Below are 18,906 nucleotides of genomic sequence, written 5' to 3'. Positions count from 1 at the left end.
CATTTGACTCTTTGAAAAAACAGGTGATTCACGCTCAATTTAACACCAGCAATATTTTAAGGGCACTTACAACTAACTTACAACTGAAACAAATGTGTATTGCTATAGAGGACTCTTAGGTTCTTTATACCATTACAATCTGTTCTAAATGACTCCAGCATGAAGTTATTATGTGTCACAGGAAGACTAAATAATATCCTGAATCCCTTTGAACAAGCTTTAATAGAGCTACTGGAAGTTATTTAATGGGCCACTTTTAAACACACCCCATACCTACACTATATTCTGATCCAGGCATATGAGTATTCAGTTTACTCAAACTGACAGCTCATGCTAACCCACAGGTTTTATTTGGCAGTTAAGCTAGGAAACTCCACATTTACCCACCCAAAAAGGGCTATAGTTCAAAGTGCTGTGGAGCAGTAACAGTATTCAGTGCATTCGGGATTTCATATGCTGCAACTGCTGAAATGGAAAGACGCAGAGTTTACAGACAGGACGGGACTGAATTCTGTTGGTAAATTCTTTTTCCTTCTCCTTTCGTCAACACTCTGTGAAAACTTTTATAGAAGAAAGCAGCTCAAATAAAAATACACAAATATTTCCCACAAGGCTCCAAGGCGAAAGCGCTCTGTGGAGTTACTTTAGAGAATCTACATTTTATAGACACTAAACATGGTTCACTAGGGCCTATCTTGCTAAGGCTCGCCTGGCTTATAAAATACTTCAAGAGATAAGCCCATAAAAACCTGACATTCCCTCTGTACCCTACATGAAAAGAAAATAAAAATCTCATTATCGAGCCAGATAAAATTGGAATTTACCTAACCGGTGGCTGTATGTAGATAAATGTAAGGGAATCAATCTCTCCTCTAAAATGAACTGCCATCCCAAGGAAAGAATCTGTGACGATAGGAAGAGTTCACAAAGAGGCTTTCCCCTACACACAAACGCCGCATCTCAAAATGTCTCCTCTCCTACTGGTAGTTTGGTTTTTTTTGAGACTGCGTGCCTACTGGGAAAGTTGGGGGAGGGGAAAGAGTGCCAAAGCAGATGCCAATGCATAGGATGGCATTTTTGAATTCACCGCAACCGGAAAGACCTAAAAGTTCTGGAAGAAATTTCAGATTTAGGATAGTTCAGGAGAGTGAAGACCCATTCATCAGAACACATCATCTAACAACTGTACTAGGGAGCGAAATGAAGGCAGCTGTCTGCTTTTAGACAGAGCAGGCAACCTGCTTTCTTGAATGATCACCTGGCCTTACCATTTTCTGCATGGCTGATGGAGTTTCAGAAACACACATTTTCAAGAATAGTTCTCAGTCTTTCAGCCCATGGCACCAAGGTACAAGTTATAGTAGCTCAATGGGAGGATGACCTTAGAAAACTCTACGTCTGAATCATAATATAGCACCTGGTCTATGTTAAGCGTGATATGCGGACTAAACATTGACTACATGGATTGTTTCCTTTATTCTCCCTTGTTGAAAACACACCCAGTGGTTCCACCATTGGTAGGGATAGACAACACATGATCTGAGAATTTTTTTTCCCTTTCCATGCAGCAGTTATAAGGTCATACTTTTCACCACTAAAAGAAGGCTGCAAGGTGATTCAAATATATTCCTTCCTCGCTAGGCCAGTGTTTTCCAAATGTTTTCCACCAAGGAACCCTTTAGCCTCTAACTAAATTATTGGGGCCTTCTTTCATTTGGCCTTAGTGAGTTTCTTCCTGTAATGTCTCACGGCTGGAATGAGGTGATATCGGGAGTCTAAAGGAAGTCCTGGAACTCTTTGGTGCCTATTTTAGAATAAAGCACTTCTATATTTCCTACTAAATGGTCTTTTCAAGCTAAAGCTTTTGCCTACCGCTATGCCTTCGGTTGAATCTTCGTGGTTATCCAAGGCAAGGCAGGGGAAGTTATACCAGTGCATTGTTCATTGGTTGTTAAGACCAATGAAGAAAAGAAGCTATTTCCCACAGCCTTTCATGCTAATGGATCACTCGATGCATCATTCAGTTACGTATATCTTTATAAACATCCCTCAGAAGCTTAGCGTACAGCACGAGGAAAAATATGCTCTAGCAATAAGGAGATTGGAAAATCTCAAATTCATTCATCACCTACCCTGTGTAATTTTTCTGCCCATGGTGAGGGTACAGTGCTAGGCTCAAAGAAAAATGTTAAAAATCTAGGTTCTTTGTTGTAGGGTTGTAATGCTTAAAAAAAAGAAAATAAATCTTTTCCAACCCTAGTCCTGAAATGACCTAATATGTGTTCTGTTTAATCTGATGTAGTATGCTATATATTATGAGAAGACATTAGATCTGAGATCCCTGTATTGGCAGATAATGTGACATTATATGATATCACCTAGCATTGTCGAGATTCAGGAAAGTGAGGGGCAGAAAAGTCAGAAAATGCCTCCACCATTCTTGGGAAAATCTTTCCTTTCTCAGTTTTAAAAAAGAGATTTCCATTCTTGATTGAGTTTGTTCTGAACTCACTTGTTCTTGGCTGCAGGCTAAACTTGTGCTGAGTTGCTCAAAGCAAGGAAAATCTAAGGAGGGAAGTTTTACAACAGCTCACTGTTACACCAACAAATACAGATTAGCAAATATGTACAGCAGAGAGGGCTGAGTGTGTTTAACATCACTTCTCTGGTACACTGCCCCTTGGACAGGCTGTCTCTGGGTGAAAAGCTAACTTGGGTGAGCACAGCCTCGACTACTGAGCAGGGGAGTTTCTCACACCACTGATGGCTTTTCTGTTTTGGTACCCGGGGCTGGGGGGACACTTCTGCCAATGGAGTCAAACTCTCTCAATTACCTGTCCCTCTGCTTTGTATTACAGGTAGAGGATGGGCAGTTTTACACGAAACTGATTATAAAATGTCTGTGCAAAACGTTTACTATTTACCACAAGGATATGCTACAGTATTTTTTTTTCTCTTAACCACAGTGTGTATAGATATAATCATTTCATGGAGTCATTACAACTACTTCCTGTTGGGCATTCTAAGGGCACTTCCTGGCTTGACCACTACAGGCTGTCATAACTTCTGGACAACAGTAAAAGGGATATGGAATCTGAAAGCAGTTCTTATCATGTTCACAAGGTAATGTAAAAAGATCACATGTGAAAACTACTGTTGAGTTTTGGAACATCTTAACTTCCACCCTGTTCTTCGTGGCAAGTGTCTCTGTTGGTTGGCCAGTGGTTACACCAAGGCTGCCGTAAATCAGGTTTTCCCTTTTTGTTGTTGTGGAGGAGCGGTAGTTTCTAAGTTCTCCAATCAAGTGTGGGGTCTATAATATAATAACCTATGCATCACCATTCTTTTTAAACTGCGGGCGAGTATACAATTCAGAAGAGCTTTGCTTTTTTCTTCATGTCATTGCGTCTCCAGAGAGGTAACTTGTCAAACTCCTGAATTGGCATCCCAAATATTTCTCGAAAAACTTCAGGTGCTAGGTGGCGCTGGATAAAGGAGAAAAGAACAAGCATCAGTTATGGCCACAGAAGTGGGTGACCTAGGCTAACGCCCACAGTCATTCCAATGAAACCCAGGCTGAGGAAAGTAGACAGATCTAATCAGTCTTACTTCTAGAGGGCCTGTGTTCAAATCCCATCTCTGAAATCTGCCTTGCTGTGTGACCTAGGGCAAGTCACTTATCTTCTCAGTGTCTCAAATTTCTCCTCTGTAAAATGGGGATTCAAAACCTGTTCGCCCTCCTCAGACCGTGAGACCAATGAGGGCCTAAATCCAACTTATCTTGTATCTCACCCAGTGCTCAGTATAATGTTGGCACATAGTAAGTGCTTAACAAATCCGACCACATATAGATGAGCAATGGGAAAGGGACTGATTCTGCTCTTCCTTAGCTTGCTTTCGTCAGAGTTTACACATTAAACTTTGGATTTTATAAAACGTGTAGGAGGCTATTGGTGAATTTCACCGTAACGTCGGCCTACAAAAGGGGTGCACAAGTGTCTTGGTACAGGTAGCTCCTGTGATTCTGGATGAGGCTTTAGTTTTGGGGTAATGGGGAGGACGATCATTTGTACGGTGAAGATCCTTGTGGGCCGGGAACATGTCTAACAACTAGTACAGTGCTCTGCACGCAGTACGTGTTCAATAAATATGATCGATCAGTTGAATTTATTGTGCATTTTCTGTGTAATGAGCACTGTGCTAAACACTTGGGAGAGTATAACTGAGTTGGTAGACCCATTTCCTGTCCACAGGAAATTTACAGTCTAGAAAGGAAACACATTTATATAAATTATGGATCCGTACCTAAGTGCTACAGAACTGAAGGGGCGTGGTGAATAAAGGGTTCAAAAATGAGGGCCAAGTCGGGGATTGATTGATTGACTGACTGTCGGTTCAGAATCCTGAGGTGCCTAGAGCAAAGGTGCTACAATAATGCAACATAGCAGCAACAGCTCCAAAACACTTAAGAATCTTCCCTGCATCACCTGAGTGGAACGTGAGTCAGCAGGAGTCCAGTAGCGGGCTGCCTTTGCAATCAGATGCAGAAAGCGGCCCTAAACTGATCTTTCCTGCCCTGATACCTCTCCTGTGAAGGTTATGTTTTGATCCATAATGGACTTTTGATGATTTCCAACAAGTAGCTAAGAAAAACACAAAGACAAACTTGCCATATTGAAGGTAGCCAGTGAATCAATCCAAACAAATTACACTCCACTAGAGGATTCAATAAGACAGATGTGGAAGGGGTAAAACCGATGTAGAGCAGAGAAGCAGCTCAACCACTTGCCTGTTTTTTGACTCCAGGCAAATCACAACTTCTCTGTGCCTCAGTTTCCTCATCTGTAAAATGGGGACTAAACTACACTCTAAGAGTGGGTGTCCCACATGAGACGGAAGCTGTGTTCGATCTGAACATACTGTATCTTTTCCAGAGACAGACACAGAGTAACCACTTAACAAATACCACAATTATTAGAACAAATTTTCCAATTTTATTGCGTTACCGCCTCGTACTAATTCAAAACTGCATCCATAAGATATCTTAACATATATTTTGAGGCTGCAGATGTAGACTCCCACAATACATTTATATCTCTTTTTAATAACAGGTGTTGCTTTGTATGTCACTGGTATAATAATAATAATGTCGATATTTGCTAAGCGCTTTGTGCAGAGCACTGTTCTAAGCGCTGGGTAGCTACAGGGTAATCAGGTTGTCCCACGTGAGGCTCACAGTTAATCCCCATTTTACAGATGACGTAACTAGGGCACAGAGAAGCTAAGTGACTTGCCCACAGTCACACAGCTGACAAGCGGCAGAGCCGGAATTCAAACCCATGACCTCTGACTCCCAATCCCGGGCTGTTTTCCACTGAGCCAGGCTGCTTCTCTAATCTCTCCATGGTATCCCACTCTGTCCAGAACACCGTTGGCCTGGGGTAAACCTGTGTCCAGTTCTCGACATTTTATCTTTCGATGAGCTGACGCGAAGTCTCTCGGTAAAAGGAACAGAAAAAGAAACTACATTTGGGCATTTTCTTTTCTTACCTCGAGCCTGGTTCTGTCTACATCTCTTAGTATTTTATTTCGCCCTCTGTTGGTCACCATGAGCATTTCATATGGAAAAATCTGTGTACAAGGAAAACAAAAATTTAGTTGCCTTTTCCTCTCATTAATCACGTTCACTTCTTTTAGGTCTGAGAAGCGCCTGATTTTACCAGTTGCAGAATAGTAACATTGATTTTTCTATTCAAATGAACTTTCATCATCCCTTCAAGATTTAATAAATCCCTCATGTCTTGGGATAAAATATAGTACGCTCGGGTGTCTCTGCAGGTGGTTTGATCCTTAGAAGAAACTTGGGACTTATGGAGGACAACGGCAGTTTTGTTGACATTTTTCATTCTATTCGGATAACACATTAGTCGTCTTGCACCTTGTTGCAGGTGGCTGTACAAGGGAGCCGTTGGCTAAACACCTTTGATTTGGATTTTAATGGAACGGGGGGTGGGCAGAGTGTTCTTTGAAACATCCTGGATTTGATTCTGAATTTACGTTTCTCTTCCTCCAAGGAGAAGGACCAGCAGTCAGATGTAGCGGCACGTTCCCGAATTACTGAAAATTTCTTTGGAGAGGATAAATCCTTCCTCATACTGTTTAATGGGAGATCCTTAAAGAAATCTCTAATCACATCTTACAAGCACATTTAAAAAGGTTTGAGATGCATCTGTAAGTCATTTGGAGCTGGATGCAATGAAGAAGTTTCTTGTTTCGGCATCGTTGTGCGTTGGTACATCACTAAGTTCACACCAGTTAATTTCTCATGCTGACAATAAACAAAATTCAGTCAAGAATGAATATTCCACCAAGTTTATTGTGATCATTTTCTTTTTAAAAATAACTGTCATCTTACATACTGAGGCTAAGATTTGGCTCTCGGCAGATTCCAACATTCTCACAATCGTACAATTAATACCATTACTGAATGCATGAGAATGGCTACAATTTCAAATTAAATAGGTGAAATGACTACAGCAATACAGAGTCGTATTGAAACAAAAAGGTAAGTTGTTAAAGTAGAACAACTACAGATGCCACATCATTTCATTAAACTATATAGGATCAGAAATTCACAATGGAATCCGTGTTGATTTTGGGCCTTGCCCTGGTGATTACATCTGCTGATTTCTGTTTTAGTCCAGAACTAGGTGAATTTTCAAATACGGTTTCCAAAACTGTTCATGGTCAAATTTCCAAAAAGCTTAAATTCCCATATCACATGCTCTCTAAGAAAAGTTCTAGTTTTGGCAATAAGAAAACACATTAAAACATTTATATAAAGCAAGCTTATGAACCCTGCAGATCCCAATCACACAGGTAGCTGCTGAGTTAAGAGATGTTCAACGGAGACCCTGTCCCAGTAGATAAGAAGACACAAAACTCTGCTAATTTAAAAAGGACCCCAAATTTTACAAGGCAGGAGGATCCAGAGATATGGGGTCAGTTCTAGGATTGAACGCAGGGTGGAGGATGGGAAGAAGTAGAGGGGGGAAAAAAATCAGAGCTTCATCTGCAGAAACTGTCTTTCTACCAAAGAGATGTCCCACTTTCTCCTGAACTAAGAATGCTCAAGTTGTATCTCCACTTACTGTCACTATCACTCGCTCATGGCTGACCCCTTCCTTGTCCATATCCTCCCTCTGACCTGGAGATCCCTCCCCACTTCATATATGACAAACCACCCCTCTCCCCAACCTTCAAAGGCTTACTAAAACCACATCTTCTCCGAGAGGCCTTCCAAACCACATCTTCTCCAAGAGGCCTTCCTGGAATAACCCCACATTTCCCCTACTCTTTCTCCTTTTTCGCATGGATCTGTGCCCCTATAAGCATTTGCCATTCAACCCACCTTCAGTCCTGCAGCACTTCTCATCCGTCATTTATTTTAATGTCCGTCTCCCCTTATAGCCTGTAAGCTCCTTGTGGACAGAGAGCATGTCTAACAACTCTGTTGTAGTCTACTCTCCCAAATGCTTGGTAAAGTACCCTACTCACAGAAAGTGCTCAATAAATACCACTGAGTGTCAGCCCAAGCAAAGTGTTGCCCAGATGCTTTCTCTCTAGCTTAAGGCCCCTACTTTTCTCTCCTTTAATGACGCTGGTGCTGATGAAATAGACTGCTGGACAGGAGCCTTCTACATATCGGAGAGGACTAGACTGTAAACGCCTACAAAGCAGGGATCACGTACACCAACTCTATTGTACTCGTCCAAAAGCTTAATACAGTGCTCTGCACAAAATAAGCACTCAGTGAAAAGCACCGATAGAAATTCCTCCAGTAGCCACGCCATCAGAAAAGATTCCCTATGAAAATCACCATAAACAGAAATAAATTCCTCTGCAATCACTAAAGAAAATAATCTATAATAATTTACAAAGAGTGTTTGCCAATTAAAGCAGTTATGTCCCTTCATGACATACCCTCAGGGCAACACAGCACTGCGGGCGCCACACTTAACACATCCGCTATCCTTCACAGCTAAATGTTTCTCCTTCTTAGAAAAAATGTCTATAGAAATCTAGGGAAAACATCCATGTAGCCGAGCTGCTTTGCTAGTAAGCAAAGTGACCCCCTCCCTGCCATCATCCCCGGATCTCCATTCCAACCTGTCTTACTCCATCTCTCAGGGAGGGAGAGAGGCAGTGGCAGCAGGCCGCCTCCACAGCATGCAAAATGTTCAGAAGGCTGCAGCTGTTCCCTGAGCCCCAGTACTCTATGGCTTTTAGTGTGGCCTAGTGGAAAGAGCATGGAGCTGGGAGTCAGAAGGACCTGGATTCTAATCCCGGCTCCTGCCACCTGACTGCTATGTGGCCTCGGGCAAGACACAACTTCTCTGGGCCTCAGATACCTCAGCTGTAAAATGGGGATTAAGACTGGGAGCCCCGGCGCTGAGTACAGTGCTTGGCTCATAATAAGTACTTAACAAATGCCACAATTATTATTATCATCATTTTGGATTTATTTCTGTCACTAGTATTTTAGGTGGATTTTGTGGTTTTATTGTTTCATTTTTTCCTAACATTTCCAATGACAGTCCTCTTTTCCTTTTAATTCTTAGACTGTGAATCCCTTGAGTGTCAGAGACCCTAATTCTCTACCAGGTACTCTTATCCAGTGCTTATTCAAGTGTTTTGCACACAGTAAGCACTTAATAAATACTACTACTCTTCTGTACACCTCTAACTTATAATCTCTATTAAATAGCAGGGAGAAATAGCAGATGCTCAACATTAATATGGATTTGGATGACAGGGCTACTAAAGCTTATGTAACCCATCGGGAGCAAGACCAATGGAATGAGCAGCACCTTCACTTATAAGCACAAAAAAAAATCTAAGCGACTGCCATTAACTTCTAGTTTTTAAGTCCAGAGTTATTAGTTGCTCTCAATAGGCCAGGTGACAAAATGCTTTCTGAAATGGATGATTCAGACCATCTTTGACAGAACACTTACCATGAGATGTAAATGGAAGGTATGGGGGAGATAAAAGGGTAAAGAATTTTAGGGACATATAAGTGTGCCTAGACATTTCAAAATAGCTGCCTATTTTTCTAGATGGCAGGTCAAGCTTGTGGGACAAAATTGAACCTTAAACTATCCTCAGTCCATGTATTCATGCATCGGGTAAATGTATACACTGATTAGAGCTGACTGCTGCAGTGAGAAAATGCATGGCCATTATCAGCCCTGGTTTCACACATGCACTCTTGAACTTATGACTGAATGTAGCTTTAGCTTTAAAAGGTCACCTCGATCTTGTGTCCTTTGGTCACTTTCCCACCTCTCAGCTGAAATCGTGCTAGGTTGGAATACAAAGGTAGCACAGGGAAGACGGAGGTTGGGTGGAGGTTGGATCAACATAAGCAAATTACCTTGGATAATAAACTAAGCCAAATACTCTTCAACCTCATTTATATAAATATGTCAGGTTCAAAACATTTCCACGTGAAATATCCAGTTAACTTGGGCGGCCAAGTGAAGGGGGTCAGAAATAAAGTGATGATTTGCTTGTTAGGTCCTAGTCTGACAGTTTTGGTGGTTCAAGGGACTAAAGTAACTCCAAGTGTGGAACATCTCTGTTTTCAGAAGGACTCATCTGCCTTTGGTCAGACCCTCACTATCTCAAAGGAAAGTGAATAACATCTGCACTTGCCTTTGGTTCCAACATGTTAGGCATAGATACTCCTCTGTCCATTCTCCTTGCAGATACATGACCATCCGGGAGGGACTGCATCAGATACAGGTGCACATCAGACACACAGGATACACAGTGACACACACAGAGGGGAAAGGTAAATATGGCAAGGTGAAAACAGATGAGAACTTGGGTCTGAACTTCCCTTCGGTTTCAATATAAAAACCTCATCACTGTATTTGGAAATATGCTCCATTTCTGGTCATAGCTCTTAAGAAGGGATCTCTCTAGACCTCCCTCCTCTCCTTTTCCTGTTGAAATTGCACCTCTCCACTGAGCGCGAACCTGACTTTTCTAGAATTTACTTTCAAAGGTAGATTCCCATTGGAAAGGGTCCATGTATCTCACGCAGTAAAATGGAGAACACAGAAAGAACCATCTCTTTGGCTCAGCAAACTACCTATGTAGTCACGTAAGCAGACCCAAAACTCAAAAGGCAGAATTTCTGTCAACCAAGAGACCACCAGACCCAACTTTAATTTCTGATTTTTATGACATTTGCAGTCAATGTTTCCATTCCCTCTACTTGTGGCTCAGGACCACCAGGCCAAGTCCATGACGTGGCAATGTTAAAAGAGCAACAGCTACTGGCTGATCCGCGTGGAGTGTAACGGAAGGTCTCTTGGAAGGTAAGTTTCATGTTCCCAGACACGTGTAATGGGAGAAGAGTTAGGAGTTATTGGAAGGGTTAAAAAAGAAGGTCCCAGGATGAAGAGAAGAAGCCTCTTCTGACCATCCTTCTCGGTTAGGACCCAGGCAAGGATGCCATGTGGTAATCACTAAAAGAGAGAGAAATGCACAGAGGGAGATACTTATTGCTAGTGCAGGTTCACTTCAGAAGACTTTCCCAAGACTGTGACAGGCGAATCTCACCGCATCCAGCCTAGTCTGTGCCTATCACCAAGATTGTTCCCAGGGAAGGCTGTTCAGTAGGTTAGACATGCCCATCCCAGTCGGTATGCACTGAAGGTTAAGGCTCACACATGCAGTTAAATAGATACTAGCATCCTGGAAAGAAAATCCCCTTCCTGAAGATGCAGTCCGTGCCTAGGCAAGATGGCTGTGCTATTGGCATTGTTAGTTGACAGAAGAAAAGCCATACTGTACCTGGAAATCTAGAAAGGAAAGGAAAAATCTCGTTAGGATGGGGGTTCAGAAAAACAGGGACTAATTCATGAAAATAATCCATTTCAAACCAACCACGAGATTAGCTCCCAGTCAACCAACATTAACATTCCTCTGAAATTCCTCCAAATATTTGCTCTGTTGACTCCCAAAAGGTGTATTGTTTCAAAGATGAATTTTAGCTTTTGTAATCAAGCTCGAGAAAAATAATGTCCCTCATCGCTGCTGCCTCAGCCAAAACTCAGTCATGTTTCCTGTCAATAAGAGTTCTGGCCGCCCTGAAAGAGTTCTTTGAGGTGTCTGGTGCAGGGGGTGGAGTAGGGAGGGGGGCCTGCCATTCCTCTAGCTACAGAGGAAAAGTAAGGAGGGTAGGGGTGGGTGGAAGGGAGGTGGGGAGGGGTTTAATCCTTTTTGAGAAGGGTTCCAGCCAAAACCAAGAGGGTAAATGAGAAACATGTCAGGGGAATTATTCAAATCCCAAACTTAAAAAATTCAGGGAAAAGTAGGTTTGGCTGAGGAGGCCCAGTGGGGGCTTGGAGTCCTAGCCCTGGAAAACCCTAACAGTAAGACCTGGGATCTGGGAGCCTTGCTCAAAATGAAATGTCCCATGCCGACCTCAGAGTTTTCTGGTCTTTTTGCTCTTTAACTAAAAAAAGGAACTTCTTTTCCCTACACACAAAGATACCTGCAGCCAAATGGGATTTCGGCAGCCAACGGTAACCAACACATATTGAAAGACAGTAATCATTATCACCAATAGTATTTATTGAGCTTCTATTAAGTGCTAGACACTATATTAAGAACTTGGAGAGTACAACAGTGGCAAAGAAGCATGTTCCTTGTCCTCAAATCATCAGGGAACAATCTGAACGTTTACCTCTGGCACATGCAACAGTTTGTAAGGACTGCTTCTCCATTAGATTATAGAAGTCCCTGAAGGATACAGGTCTTGCCTTACTCCTTTTGCATGCCCTCCAGGTTCCAGGTACAGTGCTCTGTGTCCAGAAAATGCTCTAATAAATACTGTTGATACCGATACGGAGGAAAAGTGTCATAAAATTACCAGGTTGCTTTTCCTTTTAGAATGGCCCCCGTGTTGGGCTCCAAGATGGATAGATCTATGCACAGTGCTTTTCTCTCCCTACCGAGGAATACAGGTGGTGTGAATTGGGTTTTTCCTAACACTTAGGAAAACCAAATACTAAGGGAAGAGGAATACCAACACAATAGCCCAAACAACTACAGGAAACCTCACCTCGAACACCACCGCTGACGTCACCATAGCTATTATACTGGGCAAAATCTGTAGAGACAGGCTGGAATAGGGAGAAAAATGAGTACACAAAAAATCCCCAATATTATCATTTCTAGGAGAATCGGGAGAAAAATAAAGCAAAGAAAGATGGACAGATCAGATTTATAAGAATTTCCTACCAGCCAAATTCCGAGTTCTTAAATGCCTGATACCAAGATATTAGTTCAAGTTGAAAAACTCTCACTCAACTTTATAAAAGAACTGTGTTGATTGGTGGCTTAAGTGGAATTTCATGGGGAGACTAAGTTGGAAATGCATTTTCCCCATAACCAAAGGTGGGCCACTCACAGCTCTTTGTTACAGGTGAAAATGGGTTTCTCTCCTTAATTTCATAATGGAATCTCAATTAACCATGCAGTCTCTGTTCTTAGTAAGGTAATATAATATATAAATTCCCTTTGATTCAGCGGGAGATATTGATTCCAGTTACTGCTTCTTTTTTTATTGTGAAAAGATGTACAATACAAAGTCCCCATACGATTCGATTCCATTCAAAAACCTACTGCATTTCTAAATCTACTACTCTTTCTGTTATGAAGAATTCAAATTTAAGTCCTTCGGGTGAGGGAGCATCTGAAAGAGATTCCATTCTTCAAAGCAGATTTGTAAAAATATCTGAATTCCAAAATATCTGTTATTTGTTAGCATTAGAATTGTAACTTCTGCTTCAGGTTGGAACGCATACACACAGACCCATACACAACTGCCCTCCCCAGCAAAAGACAATATTATCATTGCAAAGGCTGTTTTATTTGAATAAAAAACTTTCACTACTCCTTTTGTGTCTTCTTAATGTTTCAATTGAGAATTGTGAGAATCAGAGTAAATACAGTTAGTCCTCTGAATGTTTAAGGAACATTTGTACAGATATGCATAGTGTTGGTTTAGGCAGATAGCATCTACAAGTTTCCCTTAAAACGTTCTTCAGAAACACAACACCTAAGTTATCAATGAACCGACTGCAATCAAATTTTCCCATATCTACTCTACACCTGTTCAATTCGCAGTTTCATCTCACAAAGATCACGTTTTCACAATAAAAATATAACAGTCCCAATATGCCCAAAGATGTTCTAGAGTGTAAGCTGGGACCTGTGGGAAGGGAATGTGTCTACTGGCTCTGTTGTATTCTTCCAAGTGCTTAGTATAGTGCTCTACACACAGTTAGTGCTCAAAAATACAATTGATTGATCAAAAGCTAACCCAGGAAGTCAAATTTCTTAATAAAAACCTAGGGTATATACTCAAAATTCATTAACACAATACGTAAACTTCAACTCAACAAAAAAAGTGAATGTATGTGTAGTGACTATATTCACATACACGCAATTTTTAATGAGATGGTTGTGTTCTTGCAAAATCAGGAGAATTCTGATTGTAATACACACTGGTGCTCAAAGCCATGTACACACATGCATACACCCAATTTCTTCCAATAACACAATCGTGCTGTAATCAAACAGCCTTGCGCTGATTCGATTGACTGATGTGATTTATGGTATTTGTTAAGCGCTTATGGTGTATTCATTCAATAGTATTTATTGAGCGCTTACTATGTGCAGAGCACTGTACTAAGCGCTTGGGATGAACAAGTCGGCAACAGATAGAGACAGTCCCTGCCGTTTGACGGGCTTACAGTCTAATCGGGGGAGACGGATAGACAAGAACAATGGCAATAAACAGAGTCAAGGGGAAGAACATCTCGTAAAAACAATGGCAACTAAATAGAATCAAGCCCTGTTCTAAGCGCTGGGGTAAATAAAACAAGTTCATCAGGTTTGACACAGCCCCTGTCCCGCATGGGACTCATGGTCCAAATAGGAAGGAGTAGGATTAAATCCCCATTTTACAGACAAGAAACTGAGGCACAGAGAATCCATCAATGGTCAATCAATCAATCAATGGTATTTATTCAACGCTTACTGTGTGCACAGCACTGTACTAAGTGCTCGCGAGAGTATACACAACAGAGCTGGTAGACACGTTCCCTGCACACAGTGAGCTTTACAGTCTAGTGCATCTTTGGTCTAATTTGGATGGTGACATTTTTATTGTGAATTGGCCATCTCTCTGAAGTCATCCTGTAAAGTGACTAGGTGCAGAGCTGAAATGGAATAATTTGATTACACACAGCAGGCAAGTGGCAGAGCTGCTAACAGAACCCAGGTCCTCTGACTTCCAGGTTGGTCCTCTTTCCACTAGGCTTGGGTTTTGCTGACAGACACTGCTGTCTCTTTGCCAACATTTACATAAGCCATGTTGAGGAATGGAATAAGGTTGGAAGACCTTACCCTATGAAGTCCATTTCTTCCATAACCAGGGAGAGAGGAGGTTTTAGATGACAAAGTATGTGGAGCTAAATTGGAAAAGAAATAAGACTTTTCAGGATCTTAAAAACCTTAGTATTTCAGACTCTTTTGTGAAAGCATAATAAACATGAAATTATAATGGGGTAACCACCAATTATTGTTGACAAACTAGTTGATTTTTTTGGTCCTTTAGTTCCAAAATCATGGAAACCCTCTCCCATGAATGTTCCTGATTTCTGGAAGATGGATCACCTGACTGGGAACAGAAAATGATTCAAGTCTCATACGTCCTTTTAGAGTTAAAGTTACTAAGAATTTTGTTAGTAATCACATGTGGGGTGCCGGACCGGGAAACTCATTATTTGACAGAAACCCTGTTGGCTAATCCAGAAATAGCATTAACTGGTCTGGAGCCAGTCAGTTTTAATTAAACTTTCCCAAGAGGAAGGAATGTACTCATTATCTGGGGGCAAGGAAAAGAAAACCTCGGGGCTCAAGAGAAAAACAAGATCCCGGGTTCTTAAGAAATAATTGTAGTAGTAGAAATATAAGGCCTGAACTACTGACATATCACTGACCCCCTGAGCAGTAAACAGTCAGACAGATTGCAACTTCCCCCTGTACTCTGGCTTGTAATATATGCGACTGAAACTCTGACTCAGGGATCTGAACCAGCACTTTGGAATGTATTTTCCCACTCCCTAAGGCCATCCCTATTTCCTTTCTCTTACATGGGAAAGGGTAAAAGGCTGTGTGAAGCTCAAATTTATACAAGGTGTGTTTGGTTTTGTCTAATTTAATCATTCAACTGATGGGCTTGTGATAAGTGTCAGATAGATTTTGGCAAGAACAGCTGCATAAGCTCTCCATAACGTGAGCTGTCAGCTAAGGAGCAATGCTTTCTCTAGGTTTTAAAGGGTGACATTGTCTGCTATTCCTTTCTGATGAAAAAACAAGTCATCCTATTCCAATCAAAACAACAAGCTTAGAAGCCAATTAAAATCTCACAAAGAGAGTGCATTTTCCAAGTCGCTATCGTTTTGATGGCTCTCGTTGCGATGGCTAAATTTAGCAGTTTTGCCGGGAGTGACCCCGATAGCTACAGTACATCCTGGGCAATTTCAGTAAAATGAGCACAAGCTCCGGATTTGGGACTGCCCTCCTAAATGGATCACCCCACTTCACTTGGGCTTGCTGCTCCAATTGGTCACTTCGTTGCATGAACTCCCTTGTCTAGGCTGGAGAATTATCAGCCCATGCCAGTCCTGTAGCATTGAGGGGTTTGTAGAAACAGCATCCTGAGATGTAGGAGGTTTTAACCCCCAAATTTCATTCCTCCAGTCCCCCATGTTATCGATCTTTGAGAGAGAAGAAGCCGGCAGGTTAGAAATAGTTTCCATTTCTAATGTTCATAAGAAACTAATGTGTATTAGAATGTGTAATGTGTATAAGAATGTCTAATGTATAAAATAATAATAATGTTGGTATTTGTTAAACGCTTACTATGTGCAGAGCACTGTTCTAAGCGCTGGGGGAGATACAGGGTCATCAGGTTGTCCCATGTGTGGCTCACAGTCTTAATCCTTAATCCAGTCTTAATCCTTAATCCTTAATCTTAATTTTACAGATGAGGTAACTGAGGCACAGAGAAGTGAAACGACTTGCCCACCGTTACACAGCTGACAAGTGGCAGAGGCGGAATTCGAACTCATGACCTCTGACTCTAAAGCCCGGGGTCTTTCCACTGAGCCTCGCTGCTTCTCCAAGGAACCATTACACCAGTTTTCAACCAAAACAATGTCATCAGCATCAGTATTTAAACACCTCTGTGCACAATCAATCAACTGTATCTGCCGATTTGACTGTAAGACTATGAAAGGGCAGGGACTGTATCTGTTGCCGACTTGTTCATTCCAAGCGCTTAGTACAGTGCTCTGCACATAGTAAGTGCTCAACAAATACTATTCAATGAATGAGTGCTTATTGTATGCAGAGCACTGTTGTCAGTCATTGAGCACTTACTGAGTACACAGCATTGCACTAAGCACTTGGGAGAGTTTAATACAATAATAAACATATTCCTGGCCCACAGTGAGCTTACTAGGCATTTGGGAAAGTACAATACAGCAGACATGTTCCCCACCCCTGCCTTACAGTCTAGAGATTATGACGGATCAGCCTAGGAAAATCCCTACGATTTTCACTGAGTCTAATTCTGCTCCCTGCAAAGGGGATTAGAAAGCTGTGGACCCCTATACAAAATCAAAATGTTTGCCTGTCCTTACACTACATTGCATCCTCAACTGGGCCAGCTAGACATATCACAATTTGGGACTACAGCTGGAGACTTGATGGGCCACCAAAAGGTATGTGTTTTAAGGTCCGCCATCGGCACAACTACCCCTATCCACTCGGGCTCTGATGTCTCTCTAACATTCCCGGGAAAAATGCTTCCTATGGAATTGCAAACTGGGAAGCAGCAGCCACAATTAGCCTAGAAGTTAGACTTAGAACTATACAGTGAAAAAACTGGCCAGGAGACAAAAGGGAGTTTGGTTTTTCTTCTGCAGCTTCTGCTGTATCCACAGAAAACCTGCATGGTATATATAGCTCTGGGTAAATATTGTTCCCCATGACTTTTCTTCAAGGTTTTGTGTCTTTTTCAAAACATGTCCTTCTTTAAATATCCCTATTGGGGTATTAAATAAAAGTTTTATCTCTGCTTTTTTCCAGCCCCTAGATTTACTCTCTTTTTGAAAATTCCTTTTTAAGAATATTATCTTAACTGGCTATGGTGAATTTAAGTCTTGGGTATGCGGGGCCCCATTAGTTGAAGTAAAGCTTCTCTCTAATAATAAAGCATCGGCAACATAGATAACGGCACACTGTTTTTGTGTAGAAAATATTTTCAAATAAAGTAATGGGCAAACGTGGCTTTGTTATGCCCAGAAAAATGCCCAAATAAAAGGCTACCTTACGATATTTTGGTAAAATTTGAGGTTGCAGAATAGATTCTGCCTTCCTTAGTACCATAATCAGTCCACTTAAAGCTCAAAATTAGCTAGGTCACCCTGAGTCAATCATCACTGCGAGGCCATTTATCTAACTTTGAAAATCACAAAGAACGGGGAAGCTCCTTGCACTCAGGGGAGGTATTACTTTTTTGGGTGGTACTTTCCCAAGGGTTTAATATAGCACAATGCACCCAGTGGGTGTTGAATAAATACAATCTCATTTACTCACATAATTGCACTATTCTATATTACTTCTGCAACTCTAGACTGTGAGCTCATTATGGGCAAGGAATGTATCTACCCACTCTTTTGCAATGTACTCTCCCCCAAGCACTTAGTACAGTAGTTTGCCCACAGTAAGTGCACAGTAAGTACGAATAACTCAAAAAGAGGAGAAGCTATTAGACACAGAACTACGCCTAGCAATAAAGGGAGCAGGAGGGGAAAAAAAGGAATGGAGGAGAAAGAGGAAATAACACCTTTTTCTCTTCCTACCCTGGATTGTGCTGGTTTTAAAGAAGAAACTCCCCCTCCCTGGCACAGACTGTTCTATTTGGCATTACTTGCCCTTCCCATCTTCCTAATCCTGAGCGTGTTACCGACTCTTCCTCTCTTCCTAACCCAGAGCATGCACATTATACAGAAGAAACCCCTCTTTGGCATTACCACATTCTGATTCTCCCACTCTTTCTCCCTCAGTGTGCCCCACTATCACTACTTATGATTACTGGTATATCATACCAAAAAAAAACCTCCCTTTATTTCCTCATCAAAAATCCAGGGTAGGGGTATGTGTAAGATTATGCAGTAATGGTAATTATGCAAGTGAATACAGTATAATTATTACTATTGGGAAACTAAGATGCAAACATATGGTTAAATGAAATTTATCATCACCAACTAACTCAGACGATAAATCTAAACGGGTATACCCTGTTTAGACAATTTGGAACACGTAATTAAATCCTTCCCTTCAAGGAGAGTCAAATTGCTGGTTTATTACTTGACTATAGAATTCTTACATTTGCTTAGGGCAAACACACAACGATTTTTCTTACAAGGCATCAAGAACCATGGGGTCAATTTGTTGACCCGTCACTTACATGCATTAATTGGAGAATCATAACGACTGGCTGAAAGGTATGGCTTGTCTCGGGACTCCTTTTCCATTTCTTCTTTCAGTATCAATTGTCCCAGGCCCGAGTTGAGCTATTCACAAGTAAGGGAGAAGGAATGGAGTAAACCTTGGTTGAAAGGATGCAGAGCTACTTCCTTATGATGTACTGAATAATAATAATATTTGTTAAGCACTTACTGTGTGCCAAGCACTGTTCTAAGCACTGGAGTAGATAAGAGGTAAACAGGTTGTCCCACATGGGGCTCA

The 18,906-nt window shown here is 41.5% G+C and overlaps 1 protein-coding gene across 15 annotated transcripts in view; it reads right to left on the bottom strand.

Moving 5' to 3' along the window:
- Nucleotides 1-3,249: 3,249 nt before the first annotated feature.
- ABLIM1 (actin binding LIM protein 1) overlaps nt 3,250-18,906 on the bottom strand; it is a 272,448-nt gene continuing 256,791 nt past the window's right edge. For all 15 annotated transcript variants that reach the window (XM_029080393.2, XM_029080392.2, XM_029080396.1 and 12 more), the window contains 7 exons: nt 18,626-18,731; nt 14,491-14,555; nt 12,140-12,200; nt 10,867-10,874; nt 9,718-9,792; nt 5,551-5,631; nt 3,250-3,485 (listed from right to left, as the gene is read on the bottom strand). In XM_029080393.2, the coding sequence (XP_028936226.1) occupies nt 3,372-3,485; nt 5,551-5,631; nt 9,718-9,792; nt 10,867-10,874; nt 12,140-12,200; nt 14,491-14,555; nt 18,626-18,731 (510 nt within the window). In that variant the 3' untranslated portion in view covers nt 3,250-3,371. The remainder of the gene's footprint in view (nt 3,486-5,550; nt 5,632-9,717; nt 9,793-10,866; nt 10,875-12,139; nt 12,201-14,490; nt 14,556-18,625; nt 18,732-18,906) is intronic.

This window comes from Ornithorhynchus anatinus, chromosome 16 (assembly GCF_004115215.2).
Source record: "Ornithorhynchus anatinus isolate Pmale09 chromosome 16, mOrnAna1.pri.v4, whole genome shotgun sequence".
Taxonomy (NCBI): Eukaryota; Metazoa; Chordata; class Mammalia; order Monotremata; family Ornithorhynchidae; genus Ornithorhynchus; species Ornithorhynchus anatinus.
The sequence above is the reverse complement of the archived record's forward strand: the minus strand, read 5'-3'. Positions and strand labels throughout refer to the sequence as shown.